The sequence below is a fragment of the Lepidothrix coronata genome, unplaced genomic scaffold (genome assembly GCF_001604755.1).
Source record: "Lepidothrix coronata isolate B3197 unplaced genomic scaffold, Lepidothrix_coronata-1.0 Scaffold4, whole genome shotgun sequence".
NCBI classification, from domain to species: Eukaryota; Metazoa; Chordata; class Aves; order Passeriformes; family Pipridae; genus Lepidothrix; species Lepidothrix coronata.
This window is the reverse complement of record NW_016690184.1, coordinates 9,254,846-9,279,878: the sequence shown is the minus strand read 5'-3', so window position 1 is coordinate 9,279,878 and position 25,033 is coordinate 9,254,846. Positions and strand designations below refer to the sequence as shown.

Below are 25,033 nucleotides of genomic sequence, written 5' to 3'. Positions count from 1 at the left end.
TGCCTGCGCGGTCAGGAGGAAGGGAGGGCGGCCGGCGCGGCGGGCCGGGCGCGGGTGCCGGTGTCGGCGGCCGCAGGGCGCCTGGATGCGCGGGCTGTAGGGTGTCGGGCATGGCCGACAAGCGGCGGTCCTCGCCAGGCACCACCATGAGCCTCAAGGCTCACGCCTTCTCCGTGGAGGCTCTCATCGGGGCCGAGAAGCAGCAACAGCAGCAGCCGCAGCCGCCGCCGCGGCAGCCCAAGCGGCGGAAACTGGGCGGCGAAGACGAGGCGGCGGAGGACGAAGGGGGCAGCGGCTGCTGCGCCAAGAGCTCCCCCGCCGCTGCCGCTGGCAGGACCTGCGGCGACATGGACCTGGGCTGCGGTGCCCGCGCCCCCGCCGGTGAGTGCCGCCCCGCGCCCCGCCGCTGCCCGTGCCCCCGATCCTCGGCTGGGGCTCCCCTTCCCCAGACGCTACTGCCGCTCTGATTCCCCGTTATTCCTTCTGTCTTTCCACGCTGCATGGGCGCCCGCCACCCCTCCCGCCGGCGCTGGCGGTGGGAGCCCGCGGCGCTCCTCGGCCCCTGCACGGAGCAGGGCGGCTGCCGGCGGGGCTGTGGGTGCCGGAGCGCGGGGGAGCGACGGCGGCGGGGCCTGTTTCCCAGGGAAGGAAAAAGCGCTTATACAGTACATAAATGTATGTGTGCTGCTAAGAGTGCATATGCAACTACGTATATAACTATGTATGCCTACACATATATATACACACACACACGACGCACATATATGTGCGTGCAAATAACTGTGTGTGGAGGGGAGCGCCGTTTCGCGCTGCGGGGGCAGAAGTCCGTGGCCAAACGAAATGCGTCGCCAGCTCCGCACCGCGAACTCGCTGCCGCCCGCCTCGGCCCAGGCCGGGGGTGGCTCGTCCCCGGCAGCCCGGCCGTCCTGGGGTGGCCCCGGCACTCGGGTCAACCCCCGCCCCGGATCCAAGGATGCGGCCGGGTCCCGCTCCGGCGTACTCGGTCGCTGCCGCGGGGCGCGGCCTCGGGTCGGCCGGGGCTGAGGGAGTCTCCTGGTCGCGAGGTCCGCGCTCCCCCGACCCTCTCGCTTCCTCCGCTCTCTCCGCAGGCGGCTGCGAGGAGGGTTTCCTGGCGGCCTCCCCGCCCGCCTCCCCCGGCGGCTCCCCCAAGGGCTCGAGGCCCGGGTCGCCGCTGCCCACGCCGCAGGCGCCGCGGGTGGATCTGCAGGGCGCCGAGCTCTGGAAGCGCTTCCACGAGATCGGCACCGAGATGATCATCACCAAGGCGGGAAGGTAACGGGCACCGCGGGGCCGCCACCCGCGCTCTCCCGGGGCGGGCGGGTACATCAAAGCGGGCGAAAACCGGGGGAACCCCCAGATTTACGAGGCAGGTAGATGGCGATAATATTGGATGGGCACGGGAGCATGCGGCGTTTCGGGTTTCCTGTTCATTAGGGCGAGGTCTGGGAGTGTCGTGCCCTTCTGGGGGGAAGCTTTTTCCGTTTCCAGGGGATACACATGGTAAAAACCTGGGTAGTATAAAAGTATCTGAACTTATTAGAAATTAGAAAAACATATTTTATTGAATCCATATGCTACCGTCTACATTTTCAGAGGGGCTTTATTAATGATTGAAACGCATTCTTAAACAGCACAAAGCAACATTTGTCTTAAGAGAGTCCAGTCGGAGATTTTCTCTTTTATCTTACAGGTGCACTGAAATAACAGCAAAAAACAGTTAACCACAGTCAGGTTTTTACCCTCCTACTTGTTCAGAAATGACGGAGATAAGATTTTGTTTTCAGTAACGACTTCTAATTGATTTTTATAGATATGTGTGTGTATATNCAGTTTCTCTGTAAGTTAGTTTCTGTCTTAAATCCCTAAGTTTTAAGATTTCCAGGTAGGCTTGTTTTAGTCACTCAAAAATACAGAAAAGTATTTTATTAGCTTGCAGTCAGGTAATCAGCTCATCAGTAGGATATTGTTTTTTGAAATTTGACTTCAAGAATGAAGTTTTCTGATAAAAGGCATGCCAAGCTAAGAAGGGCATTTTTATGTTAAAATCACCTCACTGGTTAATTAATCCATTTTCTCCAAAGAAGGGTCTAAATCTTCAACCTTTGGGTTGTGATCTTTTTTGTTTTGTTTTAGTGTTGCTTTGGGAGGTTTCTGGTGGTGGTGGGGAGTTAGTTGTTTTTTTTTTTTCCCTCCCAGAAATGAGCTCGTAGTTTCGTTTCTGCTTTCAATAAAGAAGTTTTACTATACCTTTCAAAGACAGAGTAGCTCTCGCACTTCACCTTTAGTAAGTTGCAGACAGGAAGTCCCGTCTCAATAAAGACCATATTGTTGGGTTACAGCATGGCACATTGGCTTTTATAACTGCATCCTTGCGGTGTCATAATTGTATCACCGTGGATTTAGCTTTCTAATTTGCTGATACTAGAACGATTCAGCATTTTCTACTATGAGTTGAATCTTCAGTGGCAATTTGCCTTTCTGAACGACTTGGTCTTCCTGAGTGGAGGTGGTGTTTGCGTATCTCCAGGAATACATTTCTAACTAATATCTCAAACGGGCTTTAAATGCGTGTACTGCTAAGGTAAAGTCTCAAAACCAAATGATTTACTGTCTAACAATAAAGTTGAAATGATGTGGTAATAGCTCTACTCCCAAAGCGTATCCCCAAACATACGAAGCATTGTTCCAGTAAATGCACTTTAGAAATCTGTTTTGACATATCGAATGGGCCATTTCATGGCTATGTAACTATAATCGTCCAAAAGGACTCTGTAGGCTAAAAGGAAGAACGAGAAAAATCCCACGAAGCGGTTACTTTTCCTAAACAACCATTCCCGAGTCTGTTTCGTATTAAAAATGACCTCTCTCTTTCCATGTTCAGGCGGATGTTTCCCGCGATGAGAGTGAAGATCTCAGGTTTAGACCCACATCAGCAGTATTATATTGCTATGGATATTGTGCCAGTGGATAACAAAAGATACAGGTATGGTGACTTTCAGGCAAAAAATATCTGATGCAAGCCGTAGGGAGCAAATAGGGAAGAAAATGTTAACACGATATAAATTAGCAAAAGATCATGTTTAACTCTCTGTAAAGATTTCTATTTTCATCCTAGTGCATTTAAAAAAAAACAACACAAAAACATTGCGCCAAGTGTGCAAAAGCAACTAAGATTTCTGTTGAAGCTCTTTACGATATATTTGCCTCACATTGTGTATGTACTGTTGGCAGATGCTTGGGTTTTGGCTCTCAGAGTGCAGTTCTAGTGTGGTCAGTAAATGTTACCATATTATATTCTTCATTCTGTTAGTGGGAATTATTTTCTATTAACAAATAAATAAGAAAATGTACGTTTTCTAGTGCTCATTGGCATTAACATTAATAATATTAATGTTAGTATGTTAATATGGATGTCTGATTTAACTACGTATAAGTTTTCTTTGTCATGCTTGAAATTGATTATATAATTTAATTTAAAAGTTATTTATCACTGAGATATTTGGTTCCTTAGATTAAAAAAGGGTAATGTTTCTAATGACTGTTTTTTAAAGAATTAATGGTATTATTGTCTGAAAAATAATGTGAGGAACCAAAGAGGCTGTTCTTCAAACATTTAGGAGTAGGAAGAGCTGAAGCTCTCACTGTTTCGACAGTAGTCTTTTGAGGGAGCTAGTTAGACACTGCAGAAACCTCTGGTGCTGTAGAAATGTTTGCAGGATTGAGCCCGCAGCAGTTACTGTTGTGAGTTGAAGTTGTTTCGTAGGTGTTGCTTCACAAATGCAATCCCATAGTAGCCAGAGGGAGCCTGGCCAAAGTAGTTCAGCGGAGACAGGATCAGGTCTTTACCAATTGCTGGTTTGATTGTTTTAACCTATACTTAGTATAATGTAGGGAAAACCACTGCACATTTAATTGTAGAACTAGAAATATTTCAGACCAAGACTAAAAGGTTGGTTCTGCAGGAATGCTGCTTTGTTTCCTAACCAAACACTGCCCTGTGTTTTTCCTGTACTTACTTCATTGACTTCTATTTTGTTATTTTCTCGTGTGGTGTATAAGATCTTTCTTAGGACCATTTTAGATTTTATGTCTTTCAAAAAGGGACAGATAGCAGTGCTAAGGATGCCCAGCATATTCAGTTAGGGGAGACTTTACTGACTGTACCATAGAGGAAGAATGCCTTTTTTCTTTGGACCAATGCAGTACAGTTCAAATGAAAATCTTTTCTTGCATTGTGTTGCATGTGTGCATTTACTTAACAATCTAAACATATAATTCCTAGAAGGTCTGAGCAATTCCTAAATTCATAGAAAAAACCAATGTAATAATTTCAAATTTATTAAAATGTTAATATTAAAAATTAAAAGCAGTTATATTGAATATGAGTTATTTAAACCTAATTTCATTTAAAATAATTACAGTCATAATGACCTGCACTGTCTGCCCAGTATGATACGTGGTGCTCAGCTGAAGTAACTTAACGAGAGTTGTATGAAGGGCAGTATTTTCTTAGTTGACAGATATAAATTTCTGTAGTTATGTGGTAACCACACTTTTAGCTATTTTGCTAAATATTAATATTTTACAATTTTACTTGATGTAAAGTTCATTCTTTGCTGTGCTTTTTATTACTGACTCTTAGTTTAACTCTGGCTGTTTGTGCGGCTTCACAAACTGTCTTGCAAATTTTAAAATGTCATAGACATGACAGCAGTTACATAGAGCCTAGTCTTTAGCTGACAGAGCAGATATTAAAACTAAATGTAAATGAAGAAAATTATATCTAGGTACAGATTTCTAGGAAAACTGGACCTTGTAAATACTTGGAAGCTTAAGTTGTTGCTCAAAATGTTTTATGTGTATTTATAACTTTATTTACTTTTGTGGGGAAAGCATATAAACCAAGAAATACAAAATAAATGGAAAATGTTATAACAGTGATCTGGGGCTGAGAATTTGTCCCCAGGAGAGAATTTCACCACCATTCCAGATCTTAGTTATGCAGTTTGATCTGAATTGTATGAACCGATACGTGCATTGGATCACTCAGTTATTTGTTCCGATTATGTTGTTTTTCTAATAAAGAGCTGAATTGTACAAATATATTTGATAAAGTCTTTCTTGTTTTTATTAAAAATATAGCTGAATTACTGGAATTTTACTGTACTTGAATAAAATAACTTTCAATTAGTGCTTTTTAAATTGCTCTGTGAAATGTCCGCCTTCAAAATAAATCTTCTACCAAAGTAGGCGCTATTTTTACTGTAAAATTACTTTGTCAGCATTGGCCTATCAAATGAAATACAGACTCTGTGTTTTCATTTTTAAGCCTTTATGCAATACTATTCAAGGCAATTAGTATGGTCTGTGGAAATATCAGGAGCACAGTTTGACATACTTTCATTATTTTTCCCAATCATAGTGTTCTTTCCCTTCAATGGCTTTATTTATAGACTCTTATATTAGACTCAACATGTTAAATCTTCCAAATATGGAATTACTACTCGATTTGATAAATGAAGGACCAGATTCTTCCCTCTTTGCTGATGCCTATTCAGAGCAGAGCTGTAGCAATCAATGAACTGACACCAGCTTAAAGCTCGGTGTGGAGTATTAAGACTGATTGATTTTACGAAGACTTAGGTCAAATCAGAGCATGGTTTTTAACCTCGTTTTTGCAGGTGCCAGAACTATGTTATGAAACTAAAAAAATTACTTTTATTTACGTAGAATTATGTCCTTTCATGTTTTGATAATTGATGGGTTCTTGCTGTATGCAAGGGCTCTAATGTATTAATACTGAATGGATCTGATGAATTATTTTGTGGTTATAGGTATTTGTTTTCCTTTTGTAGGTATGTTTATCATAGCTCCAAGTGGATGGTCGCTGGTAATGCTGACTCCCCAGTACCGCCTCGCGTTTATATTCATCCTGATTCACCCGCTTCTGGGGAGACATGGATGAGACAAGTGATCAGCTTTGACAAACTGAAGCTTACCAATAACGAGCTGGATGATCAAGGGCATGTGAGTACTTGCTCTTCTGCAGTATTATATGTAGGCACATTGCTCAGCCCTGAAAGGCTCTGACGTACAGCTTCAGGGTGCCAGAAATAGGCTTGACTTTTCAAAGTTATTTTGGAATTTTACTGTCCAGGTCTAAAATCTGCTTACTTTCTGCTCCGATAATTAACTGCTTATTAGACCCTGCTGTTTTACTCCCCCGCCCTCAAAAACAGAACTCCTTCTGCACAGTAAGATTTTACAAGGTTAAATTGCCTAATACAAAGGGGCAGAATTGCTCTCGTGTTTTCCCACCGAGCGTGTTACTTGCAACTTCTGCTCTGATCGAAAAGGACGCTTAAATTCACAAGTGGCTAGAAGAAACATTAATACTGTGTAATAACTTCACATGAATAAAAATACGCTTAAGTATTTTCTTAACCTAAACATTTGTGTGAAATCCCACGAGGTGTTAATAATTGCAGTCAAAAACGAACAACATGGGAGCTGGGTTTGCTCCGATGATGATTTATTACATACCTTATGAAGCAAGACCCTTTCACAGCTGAGGCTCATTACTTCTGAAAAAACTGGCGAAGACGTATGCAGTATGAGTGTTCTGTTTGCAAGTTCTAAATTGTTTAGTTATGACATTATCTAATGTGACAAAATGTGTTATGTTAATATTTCCTTTTCTCTTCAAAACTGTTGAAACATGACAGATGTAAACCAGTATCATTCCAGCAATCCCTAAAATAGTTTTACTTGACACCTTAAGAAATAATTAAAAAAGGAGAATTGTTTTTAGTCAGGATGAAGTCTTTGATTTTACAAACTCCCATAATAAATGGCAAATGTTGGCATCCTTTCAGAAGGAGCATCAAGTTCCAAATGGTAGAGTTTTAAGATGTTGGAGGCAAGTTTCGAGACAGGATGTGGATTCCATTGTCCTTAGCATAACCCGATTTATTAACCAGGATAGTTTCTGCTTCAAGGAAGGGAGTGAAAGAAAACATACCTGGAACAGAGTACAAAGATACTACATGCATCTTTTTGTATAGCTGTTACTCTGTGACACTGAGCCAGGTATTTTGTTAATGCATAGTCTAAGTTTAAGTATGAGATTTTTTCCCCCATTTGTGTTTGCAAATGAGATTAACAAAGGCAGGAATATAAGAGAGTGGCTGAGCTGAGGTAGCAAATACAATAACAAAGATAAAAAGCCTTCCATTTGTATAATAATATTCATAATTTTATTTTATTTTTCCTTCAAAGAAATGTGGGGGTATTCATGTCTCTTATGTTAGCAGTGCTTTTCTTTGGCTAATAAGAAAGATGTTTTATATTGCTTCTTTCCAGAATTACAGTTAGGGAGTGTTATTTGGCAGTGTCCATTTGAGTCAGGATTAGCACACTAAGTTCCCTTAGTTTCCCCAGCATTTGTGTATTTGTGACTCCTCTTGAGTGGGAGTTGCTTTCTCTGAGTCGTGAGTCTGTTACAAGGGCTCTAAAAGTGAAGTGGATGCAAATGGGTAAAGTGTTGCTTTTCCACCGGTGAGCAGGCCAGCTGGTTTGTGTACTGCCTCATTTCAGAAGGGCAATACATGGGTACTGTGGCCTACCTGTGCACTTGCAGTTGCAAACTGCCCTGTGATGAAATCTTAGCTATGCAGAGAATTGTATTACTGTATTTTTCCATTCTAGATTTTAGCTTTGTTTTTGTTCTGAACTGAAACCTGTGTAGTGTATACAGCACACCATTATTCATAATATGAGGGGATATAAATTTTCTGGTCTTTAGTTAAGTATTTCGACTTGGAAATGAGTGAAGCAAAACCCGAGTGCAGCGATTTGAGACACATTGAACTGATTCAGAGCTATGGCAGTGTCCCTCCTCCCCAAAGTAGAAATTTAAGTATTAAAATAAAAGGACAAAAGAAGGATGACTGTAAAATAATTTCATATTTCTCAAATCTGGGAAATTGCAAACATGTCATTCATAATTACCAGAAAAGGCAAAAGCAGAAAGCAGCAAAGTGTCTTTTCCAATGGGTACATTTTTTCTTTTAAAGCTATGGCAGTGTGGAATGCTGTATTGAAAACGCTGTGTAGCCTCTGAATGCCTCTGGCAATAATGGAAAACGAATAATCATATTTTGTGATGAATATGAAAAGCAATTGTTTCTCATAAGCAGGAAGGAACCATTTCTCTCAAGAGGCTACCAGGGGAGGGATGAGGAATTAGAAGAACCAGGGGTCAAGGTTCTCCTGCCCCTCCAATATTTGTTCTTACATCAAGTGTTCTGACTCTTCCACTCCTGTATGGGACACGAAGTATATTTTATATTATTAGAAAGTGAGTTTTTTCCTCTCCTACTTAGGCAGAGTGGCTCAGAGAAACCTTGGCGGGGTCTCTACCAAGCAGTGTTGGGCTTTAGTTCTTTGGGTGTGCTTTCCCTGCTCTCTGGTTCTGGTAATTTAATCCTTGCTGAAATTGTTCCTTTACTCTTCCTGTGCTCCTCAAAGGCATAAGCCTTTGCAGAATTTTTGTGTTAAAATCCATGGGGTAGGTTTTGGTCTTGTAGGGAGCTTGCATGACAACAATCCAGAGCCTTTTTACCTATGTTAGAGTATTAACTGTCAGAATCTGTGAGAGAAGTGTGGGAATGGGGACAGTATTTGCAAACAGGCACTGAGTAGTATTCTCAAGCAATATTTATGTTGTGGTAGTAGTTCCAGGTGGCCAACTGCCCTTGCAGTGTATTGCTCGGAGGTTAGCATCTTGTGAAAGATCAGCCATCTCTAAGATGACTTGCTTTGCTGCTCAAGTGCTTTCCAGTCTCCTTTTTGCCTGCTGCTGTTTTCAACAGTATTTTGAGTGGGAGTTTGTGCAGATGCAATTTTATAGCTCTGTTTTGAGCAGAGATTTTGAAGTACATCTGCATATAGGACACTCTGATATATGGGTTTCACTTGCAGGCTTGAGAAGATCAAGCAAAATTTGTAAGGATATGTTTTCCTTGTGTGTTTCTGATCTCAAAAGAAAGTTCCAGGGTGAATTCCCTACTTTGGAAATACTGTGTTCTTATAGAGGCATTAAGACACACACTGTGGCTTTTGTGTCTTTCATCTAAATAGTGATGGCAAGGAAAAGTAAAGCTGGATTTTGCAGTTGTCACTGAGAAGTGGAGTAGTGCATGGTCTGGATGCTCTTTTTTAATGCCTTTCATCCCTCTCTCATTTGTGGACTAAGTGCTGCATTGTAAAAGCAGTCTCTCCCTCCGGCTGGTTAGAGCTGGCTGATTTTTCTGTTTCAATGCAGTTTTTAATCTGAATTTCAGTAGAGGGGAAAAGTCAATATTTTTTATGCTATTTTCCATGCTTTTCAACTGAGTATTTTTTTGATGCAGAGGAACATCTTTTAACTTCTAGTGAAAATGAGGCTGTTAGCGTGTTAATTGTTCCTTGGTGGTTGGGGTGGTTTTTTTTCCCCATTTGAAAGTGGGGCGAGGCTGGAAGCAGAGGCGGACTGTTACTCTGCCCAGACTTGGCTCCAAGTAGTGAGCTCTGCTTACAGTCAGTGGGTAGTTATATATTCTTGTCACAATGAAAAGCTGTGAAACATCAGCATTTGCACTTGCAGATTTTGTCCTAGTCAAGAGGAAATCCATGCTCCTCAGCCCCACGCTTCCCTGACTGCAGAAAACCTGATTGCATGTGCATTGGAGAGAGGATGAAAGAGGATTTTTAGTAAAACCAGCAGCAAGGACCACACCGGTGGTGGGGAGGTAACTGTGTAGTCTTGGCACTGCCAAGCTGCCTGAGGATTGGCATCTCCCCTGTGAAGGAGCGTTCAGCTCTCACTTGTTCTGGCTGTGATGGTTGTGCTCATGGTCAGCTCTGAGGCCTCATCGTGGCAGCAGCTCTCAAAAGCCACGTTGCAAAGGTAATCCCAGCTTTGTGTGTGTACAGGTGCTTTTGGTCACCTTTGCTCTGCCACCTACCTGTGGCCTTCCTGCTGCGGCATTTTCCGTCTGATAATGATTTCTTGGCAGCTGCTGTGGCCAAAGTTTAATTTTACTTTTGGTGGGAGAGGTTTATTTCCCCATGAAGTTTTTTTGGTCTTACGTTGTGAGGGGTTTATAGAGAGAGGCAGGCTTTTCAACTGTGAGTTGAAAGTAATGCCAGTTCGTGTTTGGGAACACAGTGGGACTTCTGATTGGTGTTTTTGTTATTGGATTTTAAGGCTATGAAGGGAAAGTTGCTGTTTCTGAAGCTAAACTGTTAGATCCCGTTTGTGTTTTTAAATGTGCAAGCACTGTGAAATGAAAAGCCAGAATCTCCTTTTCCTTAGCTTTTTCTTTGCAGTAGCTTTAGGTGATGCTTAGAATAATACAGCTAAACTGTTTTCGGAGTGGATGTTTCATCTCCCTCTCCTTTTATGTCATATCTTCGTAGTGTTGCTCTTTAATTCACCAGGGCTTTGCAATTATGTATTATTTAGAATTCAGAGTCCTTCTGATCATTAACAAAGATTCCATCATTATAAGGCATAGTACAAAATCAATTAAAAAAATTTATTGCTTTGGATTTGCTAGCTGCCAGCAGTGTGTCAGTGCAGGAAATTTTAGTATAGGACGGAGGCCAGACAGGTTGCTCTTAAGAGATGCCACAGATCAGTTTAGCTGTAATAGCCACCCAGATAAGCAGTGGGAGGTGTTCCTCTCCATGCTTCTTTGATTTCCCTTGTTCAGCTACATGAGCAGAGCTGTTTGTAGCTGCCAGGGTTATCACTGCTGTGTGGGCAAGTGGTGGTTTGCACCACAGAGCTGATGGGGTCAATCAGTTTGTGTGGGAGCAGAACATGGCATGCTCAGTGGCACCTAGGCGAATGGCAAGGCAAATAGCAGTGGGTTTGAACAGTGAAGTGCCTTTCGTTGATCATTTCTTTTTCTGTTGCACCAGTATCTCCCATGGTATCATTGGATATTCATAGGAAAACAGGGTCAGGAATGTCCTGTCCTTTCTGCATTTTTATTTTGTAGATATTTGCCAGTGGAGAGTTGAAATGAGTGTTGTAAAAGAGAATACACGTTTGCATGATAAAAAAATCTTACTCTGTTCAAGATTTCAGAAACTAGAAAAAGGCTTCATATGAGAACATCCATAGGGCACTCCCTGAGCAAATTAATTGGAGCCTGTGATGTCATTTTCAAAACCTTACTCACAGGCTAATAAAACCCCTGATTATGCAGAAACTTGGCTTATCCAAAACAGGGTCATGTCATCTGGCCAGGACCAAGTGTATTAAACTGGCCAAACTCTAGTTTATCCAAATAAATGTAATGTCCTCTATATCATTTGGATGAATGAAGTTCCATGGTGTCTAGCATAGGGGCTCTGTTAAGTACTTGTGCACACGCACATTCTGAGGCTACTCAAGGAGCAGGAAATTAAAAAGCTTCCCCAGAATGTTGATTAGTGGTTCCACAGGCCAATAGCCATAGAACTATTTATTTATTGAGTTACTAATTTCTTAAGGCTTCCAACAATAATAGTTGAACTTCCAATTTATTTTTTTTCTTGAAATCTTCTATTTTAATAGTGGTTAGCTGAAGTGGAGTAAAATATAGGAAAAATTCTGTATTTTAAATCTCCTCTAAAATTTAGGTGCAGTACCAAAAGGTTTTTTTGTGTTTAATTTTATGCATTATGAGTTCATATACTTCTATAATTTATTTTTGATTTTTTGTATACTTGGAGGGGTTTATTAATGGATATTCATTATCTGTATTATCAATCTAGTTGTTATTAACACTTTAGGGGTTTGGATTTTGGTATCATTTTACTCTCAAGTTTATGCTTCTTCAGAATGTGAGAGTCTCAGCTTGTGTTCCAGAAAAGATTTGTTTCTAGCCTTTGGGATATAAGGAGAAAATATTGCTCCACTAGCATATCCCAAAGGTTTCAAAAACAAAAGGCAAATTTCTGCTGCTGTTAATCTGTTAGATCAAATTCAGACTTCAGTGGAAAAAAGTGACAAAACTTAGATAATTCCAGTGGGACCTGGACTTCACTCCAGATTTGTCTTTTTTTTTTCTTTTTTTTTTCTTTTTTTTTTTCCTTTTTTTTTTTTTTTTTTTTCTTTTTTTTTTTTTTTTTTTTTTTTTGAGTCAGTTTCAATCAAGCCAGTCTCTGAATTTGGAGCTCCTGAGTCGTAATTTTTAAATGCTTAGGGTTGGCAATAACATAAATGCACAGGGATTAGACTACTGTAATAAGAACCTTCGGAGGTTAAAGAAAACATTTCATTTCCAGTAAGTGGCATGGTAAACACATACCATTAATCTGTTCCAAAAAGCTATTAGTCTTGTAACAGCAGGGCGTCCTTTCTAATAAATGTTATCTTTTTCCTTTCACGACTGCATAGATTATCCTTCACTCTATGCATAAATATCAGCCTCGTGTCCATGTCATCCGAAAAGATTGTGGTGATGATCTCTCCCCTGTCAAGCCCATCCCTTCAGGAGAAGGGGTGAAAGCCTTCTCCTTTCCAGAGACAGTTTTCACTACTGTCACAGCATACCAAAATCAACAGGTAATTTGGGCTATCTGCTTGGCACTTTACAGGCTTTTCAGAGCAGACCAGGGACATCAGAGATAGGAGAAAAGCAGATACTTTCATTATACTACTTATTAAAATAAAGTTGTGTAAACATTTTTTTGTGCTGCAAGCAGCTTTCACTGGTAGTATTGCAGCAGCACCTGGAGGCTATAGCTGAGACTTGAGGCCACATGGGCTAGATGCTGTATGTAAAAAAACATTGTTATTATGGGGATCACACAGTCTAATTATCATGTCTGATGGTGTCTTAATTATAAATACAGCATTGAAGAACAAGGCAAAGAGCAATGTAATTTTTAAAGGGGTTTCTGTACCTTTAAGTGTTGATACATGTCTGGATAGAACTTTTAAAGCACTTTTATTCCTGACTCCAGTGCTTTCAGAACTCCCAGGTCCTTAACAGAGGTCTAAAGAAAGTTGCAGTCATTTTCATTAACTGCATTCAGCTTGTATTATTAATGGCAATTTATCTGGGTTCAAAGTAAACAACAGGTTGCATCACTCCAATGTTTGGCTCTTATTACTACTTGTTTAAGTGTTAGCATACATAGTGACATCATAGTTAGTGTTGTGACATTTTATTAATTCCACGTAAGTTACTGCAGCTGTATTTTTTGAAATTATATATGCACTGATATCTTTACAAATGGAAGAGTAGGAGAACTGTGTAATTACTGAAATATAATTATTTGGTGCCTTTCTGATTTTTTTCAAATAAATTACAAGTATTTGGAGTAGGGAGTGTTTTCCTGGGATAGTTTTGTTTGTTTGGGTGTGGGGTGGTGGTGGTGGTGATGTTGGTTTTGGTTTTGGGTTTTTTTTGTGGAGGATAGTAACCTAGAGATAATCTGTTTTTTTCACATTTTCTTCTTGACCCATACAGAAATGCAATTTAATTTAAATTTTTTTGCAGTTAGGCAGTATACTCTCTTGGGTGAAGAATGACATTTGCCGGAAGATTTTGCTCAATAGTTCCAGCCTGCCACTTGGCAGCATTAAATACGTGTTAGTTTCTCTGGGGATCTGCAAAAGTAGTGATCAGAAAATTGGACCTTATTTTGCTATGTTTCAGGACAACCATCTTAAACCATGCAAATGTGAAGATGTTTCTACTGTCAGCTTAATTCTTTCAGAAGAGTCATTTTATGTGCTATTCAGCTGAATTTACGGGTAACAATTTCTCTAATCATATTCACAGATAACTCGTCTGAAGATTGATAGGAATCCATTCGCCAAAGGGTTTAGAGATTCGGGTCGTAACAGGTAGGTGTTGGGAAGGACGTGGGCTTGTTACTGCTCACAGGCTCACAGAATCACTTTGTGAAGGCTGTTCAAGGTGAATATGTGTATCTACAGACAAACTAATTTGAGAACTCAGACTCCTGGAGGGAGCACTTAGATTTCCCAGCAATGTTCTCTGTGGTGAGCTCTCATTCCTGCTCCTCTGACCATCTAGGTCAAAAACAGGCTGGCACTCGGCTTGACGCATGTACTCAAGTTTCCTTTCAGTGTAAGCAGTGACATACCATGAAGGCTGCAAATGGAATTAATGCATGCTCGGGTCTGTGATTTCAGGCTGCTCTTGAAACCTCCTCTTTCTCCTGGCTGGAGACACAAATTGCAAATACCATTGTCAAACTATAAGCCCAGGTTCTCTTGCATGTAAGTGGCATTTAGTATGGATGAATGGCTTGTTGTTTTCTCTTAAAAACTAAATTGGTTTGTACAGTAACCTTATGTTTAGTACACTTGCACAGGAGGTGGGAGACCTGTGTTCAAGTGTCTTTTTAGTCTAAGGAGTTTTAAATCCACTTCCTAGGTGAATGCCTTTCCTAGTAGGCTATAAAAGACTTTGAAATAAGGATGGTTTCCATTTCTTCTGTTGTGGATGGACTGATTAATTGCTTGTTCTCTCTCGATCTGTGAATCTTTGAAAATAGCAATGGGAAATCTGAGTAGTGCAAAGTGCAGACTTGGGTCTAGTCCGGGCTGCCAGTGCTGATGAGGTATTTTATCCAAAGACTGTTTAATGCAAACTACTTAAGCCTGCTATGAATTGTATGTTAAACCGTTTCAGCTAAAAAAGGCAGTGTTTCATTATGGTGTATATTGTACATCAGTTCCAGTGACCACATTTCATTTGGTGTCTGCAGCTGCTATATTTATGCCCTAGCCCTGCAGAGAAAGGAGCAGACTGTGTGCTGGCAGGAATGATCAGAGAGTTTCTTTTTGATAGTTACTTTTATTGAGCTTCTCTGTTAGCAGAGGCTACAGCATTAAAGCCTGTTTTTTGGTTCCACCTGAGTTATATAAAAATTGAGACTGGACAGCAAACGAGTAGTTTTTAGAAGATGAATACTTACAGAAGGAGTAGGGTAGTTGTAAAGATTTACAGGAGTTCACTGTAAGTATCTTTTCAGTATCTCTGAGATTTTGTCTTCTATCGAGAAACAATTTGCCATGTTTTGTTCTGGGGCCTGGAAGTGGTGCTCCAGGCACTGACATAAATAGAATTTTGCCCTCCTTTGTAGCCTTCTAGTCAGAAGTTAAGTAAACAGTAACTTCCAGATAAATGCACTGACTGAAGAAGCAAAACATGCTGTGTGTACTTGGGGAAGAAAAGAGTTGCAATACGTGCCCTGTTTGAAAGCTCTCCGTGGGCAGTGTCTCTGGTATGCTTGCTTTTTTGCAGAACTATAAAGTAAGTACTAAGGAACCTCCTAAGAAGTGTGAAATCCTGATCCTCTGAATTAGATGAGTTTAAGTGGATTTAGAATTTCTTCCATAATGTTATATAAAACAAGAGAGGATTCCCTTTAAAATAGAATGGAAAGAATTGTTCAGAAACCAGTTTTGAACAGGTTTTAATGAAGCAGGACAGCTGTGGTATTACCTGAGGACAATGTAAGTGCTGTAAGAGTTCGGTATCTGCAACCACACAGATCCAATTGTAGGACTGGGGATATCCAGAGAGGTTTTTTAGGTTCGACTGCTAGGAATAGTTTGGTTCAGGCATTAAAAAAAAAGCAGGATATTTTAATTGAAAGACAGTTATATTTTATGGAAAGGGATTAAGAAGGCCAGTCCTGATAGAAGGGCAAGCCTCTCTAAAATGTTTTGGAGCAGCCTTTAGATGAGATCTGAATGCTTTTATTGTACAAACACAGTCGTTACAGAAGTGACTGCAAACTCTTGTCCATTGCAAATTGACATTGGTTTACTGAAGTCAGTATTGCTGTTTTCTTTGATAGTCTCTGTGGTACTGAATAGGAGTGTTTGAGAATGCAGCTCAGATTTTTAATTGTCAAGGAAAATGTCTATTGGTTTACTCAACTAATGATTAATACATATTGAAATTAAATGTTAAGGTTTTGTTATCTTCATTGTTGTAGCTGGTGTGTTTATCATTCGGGTATTTCAGACAGCAACAAAAGGTTAAAAAAACACTGTGGTAAAATTATATCCAGCTTTTCAATATTGCTTTAATTATTGCAGCTATCTTACTCTGCACTGCTGCATGCAATAATTAAATTGCATGTTTAATTAAAAATATTCCCTTTCAGGTCATTCCCATTCAGTCCCACAGCCTATTTTACAGAAATCAGTAGCTTCACCTTTTAAAAGCATTCCCTGTGCATTTGCAAAGTGCAACAGAATTTATGTGCTGAGAATAGTTTCATTCTTCAGTTGGGCCTTAAGTTTGACCCTATAAAAACTTTTACTCAGGAAAGGACCAGAATTTCTTCCTTTAAATACTTCAGGAAAAACATAACTGTTTTGTTAAATAAACTTGGCCATTTGATAGCGCAAATTAGGGTGGTGATAAAAAGTGGAAATTGTTCGAAGGCATCTTGTATAAATTATCGCCTTGGCTACACTCCTCCAGGAGGTGGCTTTTATCTCCACTTTAACTAGAATTGAAAATTCACCGTTACTGCAGAAAATTAAGGCTATCCTTTTAGTCCAGGTTCAGCTAATAAATACTTTATAAATGTTTCCTGACACACATTTGTGTTCCTGCTGGAAATGCAGTGGGGAAGGAGCAGTATCAGAACCTGTTGGTTGCTTCAAATTGGGCTATTTGCATAATTCGAGTTTACAGAGTGCTACTGCTCAAAGGCAAGCACTTGTTTTTGGTGTGTGCCCGATGTTGACATTTAACAGGCCTCTGAGGCCCAGCAGCCAAAAATAACAGCAAAATTATACCTCTGAGTATTTATGCTTCTGAGGTGCATTATTCATAAATAATTGTCAGAAAACAAATGGGCCTTTACCTTCAGAAACAGAGATTCTTATAAATAGTGTCTGCCAGCACTATCTACCCAGTTATTTCAGTTTTCTCATTACATTGTTGAAAGAAAATCGCTGAAGATTTTTGGTTTGTAAGGGCATTTTGCTCAGCACGTAATAACTGAGACACAGCATTGCTTTATACATTTTAGTGGCAAAAGAGCTGTACACCCATGCCTTGCTCATGTTCTAAGTGTAATTTTCTAGCTCATCAGTAATGAACGGGAATCCTATTTTTTTAATAGAAGTTGTCAGTGGATCACCTTTGTTCTAGGCAGAAATAGAACATCCCTCTGGCAGTTAGAGGCAGAGGAATGATCTCTTAAGGAAATATCATACTAGGAAAACATTTTAACATTTAGCCAAGGCTCCCCACTCAAATAGCCCTCTCAAGAGGCCCAAAATATTGAAATAGAGAGCCAGACTTATGGAATTGGAAAACTCTGTCTGCTGCAAGCCCAGTGGTAGGAGATCTCAGTGATCTCATGGATAGGATGTAAGGCTCTTTTCTACAAAGCAAAATCAACTTCAAAATTATCCTGAAATGTTACTAGTTTTTATGTGTTTCTGAGGTAGAGTGTCCAGAGATATGTGACAAAATACAGTTTGCTTTCATGCCACCTTGGTTCTTTTGTTCTAAATAGAATGGGACTGGAAGCTCTGGTAGAGTCCTATGCCTTCTGGAGACCTTCTCTAAGGACGCTTACATTTGAAGATATACCTGGGATACCCAAACAAGGTAATGGCTGTCTTTGTGTTCTTTCAAAAGAAAAATGCATGAAGATAAAGCTTTGCCCATCATACTTTGTGAAAGTTGTGTCGCTTGTAGAGAAAAAACAACCAACTAACCCCAGTGCAGGCTATCACCTCTCATCAGAGTTATTCTAAGCTGAGAAGGTGATGCTAATTCAATCACTGTGGCAATAAAAATGTTAGATTGTAAAGATAAATCAGATCACATGTGGAGGAGAATTCCAGTTTAAGGGTTTGAATTATTCAGTTTAAAGATTGAATAGCCTATTCCTTAGAGCTATGCACTGGCTACATACAAAAGGTAGAGATCATTTATAGATGACATCTATTGTACACATCCAAACTCCAATGCAGGAATTTCTTGTGTTTTTAAGAGAAAAAAAAAGGGAATGAGAGAATAAATGTCCTCTTAAGTCGTGAGTAAATAGTGGCAAGCTTAACTGGGTTTCTTCTTGGAATGCCTTCTTGATTCTTAAAGACCTAAAAATTTTTCAGTAAATGTGTCAACAAACTTTAACAGCATTCTAGAGCTTGAAAAAATGGATCTCTCTGTTTTGTTTTTTCTTGCTCTTCAGTCTTGGTTGGAAACCTCCTGGTTTCCACTTTCCCCATCATACAGGTAGTGCCATGAATGAAATAAATAGCCTTTAAATGACCTTTTTGGATAGAGAGTAGAATCTTCCTACTCTTTTCTGAATTCTTTTATTTCCAGAGAACCCCAGTGCAAATATTAAACTTCTCATCTTTTTCCCAACAAAATCAGACATATTGCTCCTGATTCTTCGCGTCTCCTGCTGCCAAATTTACAAACATCCAGTCTGCTTTCTTGATAATGTATTGCAAAGTTGTTAAACATCTTAAAAGCAAAAATCCAGAAAATACAGAAAGTCAGAGAAATAACTTTTATCAGCTTCTTAGCTCATTCCTTTGAGAAATCCTGAGCATCAGTGCTTGATGTGGGGAACTCAAAAGGAGGTTTTGTGCCAAGTCACAGATACATTGCCTGAGTGTTGGCAGAGTTTTGAGTGGAGCACAGGGGTGAGGGACACTCTCATAAAAAAGGTCTGTAACGAGAAGTTAGCATCAAACCTGAAATGCCTTGTCTGAAAGGCAGCTCACTATGCAGTTAATCCATTTAGGAGACAGACCAGCTTTATTGCCCTGTTTGTATGTAGGAGCATTGTTTGAGAGCAGGGGAACTGCTGCCATGAACTTCTCGCTTCCTGTTCTGCTGTTGCCTGGGGTTAAGGAGCTTGTTGAAGTTACTGTTGATATTCTGAGGATAGAAACTGGGATCCTTGCAAAGTCTTTAGTCATCTATACCTTAGACGTTAGGGTGGTTTAGAGACTTTCTGAAAGACCCCATTAGAAATTTGCCTGGCTTATTAATGCTGAAAGTGCCTGTCATCAGGTAGCAGAGGCATTGGCGTAGATTGGAAGAAAAAATATGTCTTATACTAGGATTTATGGAATGTGGCAGTGTCTAATGATGCTTTGATTTTGTGGTGTCCTGTTAACAGAGCAAAAAGCAGCAGGCATTGTTCACTAATAATGTATGTTTCTTTTTACTAGCTCACCTATCATGATAACGTGTTAGCTTATTGACAACATGTATCTCTTTGCAGCATCCAGCCGTTTGATTGTTAATATGATTCACAAATGGGAGAGTCTGCCATGTTAAGAGTCTTCTGCCTGGGAGACTGTGAAAGGCCCAAATTAATTTTTCTACAGTCAGTTTTCACTGAGATACAATCTCTTTAAGAAAGGAAGTGTTTCTTGCAGCTGGGAAACTTTCAGTCCTGAGAAAAGGTTTCACCTGTAGCAGTGTGTTTTCAGGAACATTCAGTACTGGTATTTGTAATTTAAAAAGTTCTTATATCAGTAAATAGACAATTTGCAAACAGTTTGCTGCAATCCTGCCTGTTCAAGAAGTGAAGCAGCTGTGTGCAGTATTCAGCCTACACTCTTTCGGAAGTTGTTCTGAAGCTTCGTTCTCAGATTTTTTTGGTTTGAAGTTGGAATTTTTTTGTTCTGAAGTTAGTAGTAGCTTTCCTGAAGCTGTTAACTATGGGAGCCTCTATCATCTGAGCTAAGCAGCTGGTTCCTCAGCTGGTGCTCTGATAGTGACAGTCAGGCACAGAGTGCTTGAAACACACTCCAGACTGTAGTGAGAACACAGACACATCAAAAATCATCATTTTGAAGAAGGCTTCCTGTGATGTGGTACTCACTTGGCTACATCTTAACTGCCATGCAATTTCCTTCCAGTGTCATATAAGGAGCAGTTAATCTTTTGGGCAGGAGCTCTAAATATTGAGTGACGGTTGTAAAAATGTAACTTCAGTTCTCTTTCCTGGTCAAGTTGCTTGTTTAGAAATATGCATGTGGTTTACTCACACACCCTCCTGCACATATATGTAAAAGATTTTTTTAATTAGTTTGAGTTGTGTTTCATGTCAAGGGTTATTATAAAAGCCAAAGGTCTTGATCTGTCACCTAGGAAGTGAACTTCCCCAACGCACTTCTTACGCTGTAACATTCTCTTCCAGGAAATGCAGGTTCCTCTACTTTACTCCAGGGATCTGGCAGTGGAGTGCCATCTACCCACCCTCACCTTTTACCGGGTTCCCCTTGCTCATCTCCAGCCTTCCACCTCAATCCCAACACTAGCCAGCTGTGTACCCTTGCTCCAGCTGACTACACAGCTTGTGCCCGCTCAGGCTTGACCCTGAACAGATACAGCACTTCCTTGGCTGAAACCTACAACAGGCTCACAAACCAAACCAGTGAGACGTTTGCACCCCCGAGGACTCCCTCCTATGTCGGTGTGTCGAGTAGCACAACTGTGAATATGTCGATGAGTGGCAATGATGGGGATGCATTCAGCTGCCCACAGACTGGCTTATCTATGCAGATTTCAGGGATGTCTCCACAGCTCCAGTACATCATGCCATCCCCATCCAGCAATGCCTTTACCACTAATCAAACCCACCAAGGCTCCTACAACACGTTTAGACTGCACAGTCCCTGTGCTCTCTATGGATATAACTTTTCCACATCTCCTAAACTGGCTGCCAGTCCTGAGAAAATCGTTTCTTCCCAAGGAAGTTTCTTGGGGTCCTCGCCAAGTGGAACCATGACGGATCGGCAGATGTTGCCCCCTGTGGAAGGAGTGCACTTACTTAGCAGTGGGGGGCAGCAAAATTTCTTTGACTCTAGGACCCTAGGAAGCTTGACACTCTCGTCTTCTCAAGTGTCTGCACATATGGTTTGATGAAGCCTTTAAGTAAAAGTACAGTATGTTTGGTGTCTACAATGTATTTCTTTTGGAATATGAAGGGACACTCGATGTAGCTTGTAAAGTGCGTGTATATATATATAATATGAGAGGAAGTTTTACTGAAATTTTGACTTGCTTGTGGCCAGATTATTTTCCTATTTTGAGTTACACAGAATTTGCTCTGTTGCAGACTGCTTTAGTTTTCTGGTATAATACACTTAGTTGTATAACACATTGGGACATATGCAACAAATTAAGCAAGACTTCCTCCCCTTTCCCCCTCCTCTGTTCCAGCGCCTTTAAAGAACGAAATGACACTTGGAGTATTAAACAACACAAACAAGCCCACTTACCCATTTCCTATAGCACTAGTGAGTTTCTTTAAAACATTCATGCAATGATAAGCTGATACACCAAAGGCATTTTACAAGTTTCTTCTCTGTTATAAGGGATACAAAGGATATTTGGACTTGTAAGTGTTGAGCATGAAGCATCTAGCCTAAAATAGAAGTTTAGCTAATGGATTATTTACAAAGTAAATTGAAAGATTAGTTTGCCTTCTCATGATACATTGTTTTTAGCTTATCAACAGCACAGCATTCTCACTAGGATTTTTTTTTTCAGCATTAGTCTAGATTTATGGTTAGATATTTGAAGACTAATAATGTGTATTCAAATTGTGGTGATAGAAATAATTTAAACCAACAGCACTAGAAGCAGCATTCCTTAGTACGGAATGAAGTTCAGGTTGCTTAGTTTTTGTCAAAGGAAGGGCTTGATGCATTTTTTCCTCCATAAATATTGCCTATAAGACATTTACTGGACAGTAGGATATTCTAAAGTATCTTTGTTTCTGTATTTTTACTTTTTTTAAAGGAAAATGCAGGTTTGATTTAGAAAAAAAAAAGTGAGCAAAATGAGAAATTCCATTATTGGTTTTACCTGTTTTGTTTGTGTGTTTGTTGTGTTTTGGATTTGGTTTGGTGTTTTTTGGTTTTTTTTTTTGTTGTTTGTTTGTTTGTTTTTAGTAAGGGCAAAAGTATCTCAGTGTCTCAAAAATACATCACCTGTATCAGTTAGGCAGATGACCCAGTTTGCCCACAAGTGTTTCTGGAAGCAGAACATGGTCATAGCTGACTTCCTGTTGCTTTATTTCTGTCAGCGTTTGTCCTGGAATTGGAGAGGCTTCCTTCATTCCCACCTCTGGTTTTTAAATGGCACTTGTAAGAACATAGATCACAATCTGCTCCTGACCACACTTCTCCAGAGTGACAAGGACACAAAGAAACACTTGTCATGGTGAAATTTCTGCCCTCATCTGCACCTGTACAGCACAGGTGTGTATCAGTCCTTCTGCAAAAGCTGCCTCTCAGCTGCCCTGTCAGAGCTTAACCACAGAGGTTGTAGAACTAATTTTGATGCTTGAGAGGACAGGTCATCTTCAACAGTATGCTAAGCCTCATTTATATTGTGCAGGTGGTACAAAGGCATTATAAGGTGGGTACAAATATAGATGAAAATGTTTCCCCAATAAGCATTGAAGAAGATTAAGGCCTTTCAAGTTTTACGCTAGATTTTTTTTGTGAAAGTGAATTTTCATGTTTCTCAAGTGTTCCTATGTCTTTTCTAGCAAATAGTGCACTTAACCACTCCCACTTCAAGAAGGACTCATTTCAGCTTGCATTTCATTAGTGGGATGGAGATAATGCAGGCAGAAACAGCCCTCTTGCTATCTCCTCTTATTATGTGGGAATAGAAGAGAAACCACAACTATCTTGAAGCCTGTGCCTGCAGAATGCTTTATTTTTATTGCTTGCATATTTGTTTCTGTTAAAGAAGATACATATAAAGTTCTCATTCAAAGTTAGAAAGACAAGAGGATGCAATTGAGGAGATGTGGGTTTGCTTCTTTGCTGTTTCAAACTTCCTAAGTGACCTTGAGCAGTTCACTCAGTCTCTCTATATCAGACTTTTTTTCTTCTGTAAAATGTGATAATAGCACTTCATGCCTCGTAGAAAAGGGTGACAGTATATTGAAGATGAAGATCATCTTTACATCTTCTGTGCTGTGGACAGTATGTTACAGATGAATGGCTAGGAAGTGTTCATATACAAGGATAAGAAAGAGCATTTGTGTACTTCAGGTCTGATGCTGGTTTTGGCATTGCAGTGTCCTTGAGGCAGATCTTAAAGAAAAGACCTGCAATGCTGAAAATGCTATTCAAACTCACACTAATGATTTTTTAAATGGTTCTAAGATGTGTACAAGATGGGCAAGTTTTCAGTTATGTAAATTGTCATAGCTTTATTGGTTTAAATTAATAAGTAACTTGTGTATAGTAATTCTTGCTCCAGCCAAAACTTTGAGATTTTGTAGTTGGACAAATTTTTAAATGGCAAAGATGGTACAATTAATCTGTACTTGAAAAAGGGTAATTACCCATGTTATCTTAAGGGCTTTGACTAGGTAGAAATGTGGAAGAGCTAAATCATGCATGTTCTTACGAGGAGAAAAAAAGGGTTGTGCATGGATGTTCATGGAGGTGCTCCTGACATGACTTTATCATCTGGGAATTTTTTAGAACTGGTCTCTTATTTTTCCTCAAATTACTTTTATCATATAACCACACAATATTGTTTCATTTGTTCCTTAAAATTTGAATCATATTGTAAATACTGGTGTGTCATTGTGAAAAGACTAGCTTTTTATCAATACAGTAAATGCTATATATGCATTATATCTATAATTATATATCTGTATTTTACAAAAATGCCACAGAAAATATATTAAAGTGTGTATTCAAACACTTTTTACTACATTTGGAAAACTGAGAGGCTTGGGCCTTTTTTTTCTCTACAACTTCTGGAAGAACAAAGGAAGTGACTCTGAGGTAAGCTCTGGGTTTCAGAGACTTAATACAACGAGCTGCAGCTAGTCCACAATTCTTACATGGTTCAGTTTAACCATCTGCCATTGAATCTCTCTATTATTTGTACACAAAGATCCCAACAGATGTTGTGTACAAGGAGATACTGAGGCTGATAGCAGAGCTCTGAGGGTTTTACATGGGAAAACGGGACTGAGCTGCTTGCCGGGCTCTTTAGCCAGTGATGGAACTTGGTTGCTTCCTTGTAGCCCATGGCATCCCATCTGCTAAGAACAATTCAGCTGCTCCCTATCAACTGGATCTGGGAAGTTAGCACTTCCGTGCGACTTGAGCACGGTACTCTGTGCTTGGTACTCTGCCTGTTTTCTCTCTCTGCTGTTTCTTTGGTCATTTGCTCTCTGTTCTGCTAGTTCTAAATGCAGAAATCTATTGATTTGACAATTTGCAACCTATAATCATCTGACTGTACTGTTACTCAGCAATGAGCAACATTTCTTCGTCAAGAAATACTGTTATGCATAGTGGCCTTATTTCCTATTGTACTGCAATAAATGATTCTCTGTGACATAGGGCAGAGGGCCTGAAAATCTGATTACTTCAGAGACTCTGGTTTCATAGTCACTTAACACCAGCATTGTTGCAAATGACCAGAATTAGGGCAAGAGAAGTAGGCATGAAATGCTTGATCATAAATATCAGGCCTCCAGAGAGAATGAAAGCTTCTGTTTTTAATAAGAGCCTTTTTTTTTTTTTTTTTGAATAGCACAGTCAGATTCTGAGAGGGCTCATTTCTGCTGCAGCAATGGACATCAGGAGAAAGCTGAAAATCATGGATATTGTTGTCTTTAATAGTAGTAAGCCTGTACTGTGAGCAGTTCAGCAGAAGAAATATAAATCATCATCAGAAGTAGCTCACAGATTCTATGGATATATTTTACCTGTAAAGATAATATACCTAGTCAATCTGTACCTAGGTATGTTTAAAAAGTTTGCAGTTTATGTAATTACTTAATGAGTTAATGGTTTTTGTGAGCTGACTTTGCACTTCAGGTGACAAAATATATTAACTTGTCAGTTGAGCTCTTCATTAATGTGAACCTCAGATTCAATATTTCACCTTGTACTTAACACAAAGTTGTTGATATGTCAATTTAATATATGCAAAAATACAGG

At 40.0% G+C, this 25,033-nt stretch overlaps 1 protein-coding gene across 1 annotated transcript; it reads left to right on the top strand.

The window, feature by feature from the left end:
- Positions 1-500: 500 nt before the first annotated feature.
- Positions 501-24,710, top strand: TBX18 (T-box 18). Its single transcript, XM_017824026.1, has 8 exons — positions 501-675; positions 1,110-1,293; positions 2,903-3,004; positions 5,877-6,048; positions 12,455-12,622; positions 13,848-13,912; positions 17,584-17,678; positions 20,242-24,710. Exons 1-8 carry the CDS (start codon positions 501-503, stop codon positions 20,964-20,966), a joined length of 1,686 nt encoding a protein of 561 aa, XP_017679515.1. The 3' UTR covers positions 20,967-24,710.
- The last annotated feature ends 323 nt before the right edge of the window (positions 24,711-25,033 follow it).

Coding starts and splice junctions, on each gene's coding strand:
- TBX18 (XM_017824026.1), top strand. CDS start 501: ATGGGCGCCCGCCACCCCTCCCGCCGGCGCTGGCGGTGGGAGCCCGCG. Junction 12,623..13,847: donor CAGCATACCAAAATCAACAG/GTAATTTGGGCT, acceptor TCATATTCACAG/ATAACTCGTCTGAAGATTGA. Junction 13,913..17,583: donor AGAGATTCGGGTCGTAACAG/GTAGGTGTTGGG, acceptor TGTTCTAAATAG/AATGGGACTGGAAGCTCTGG.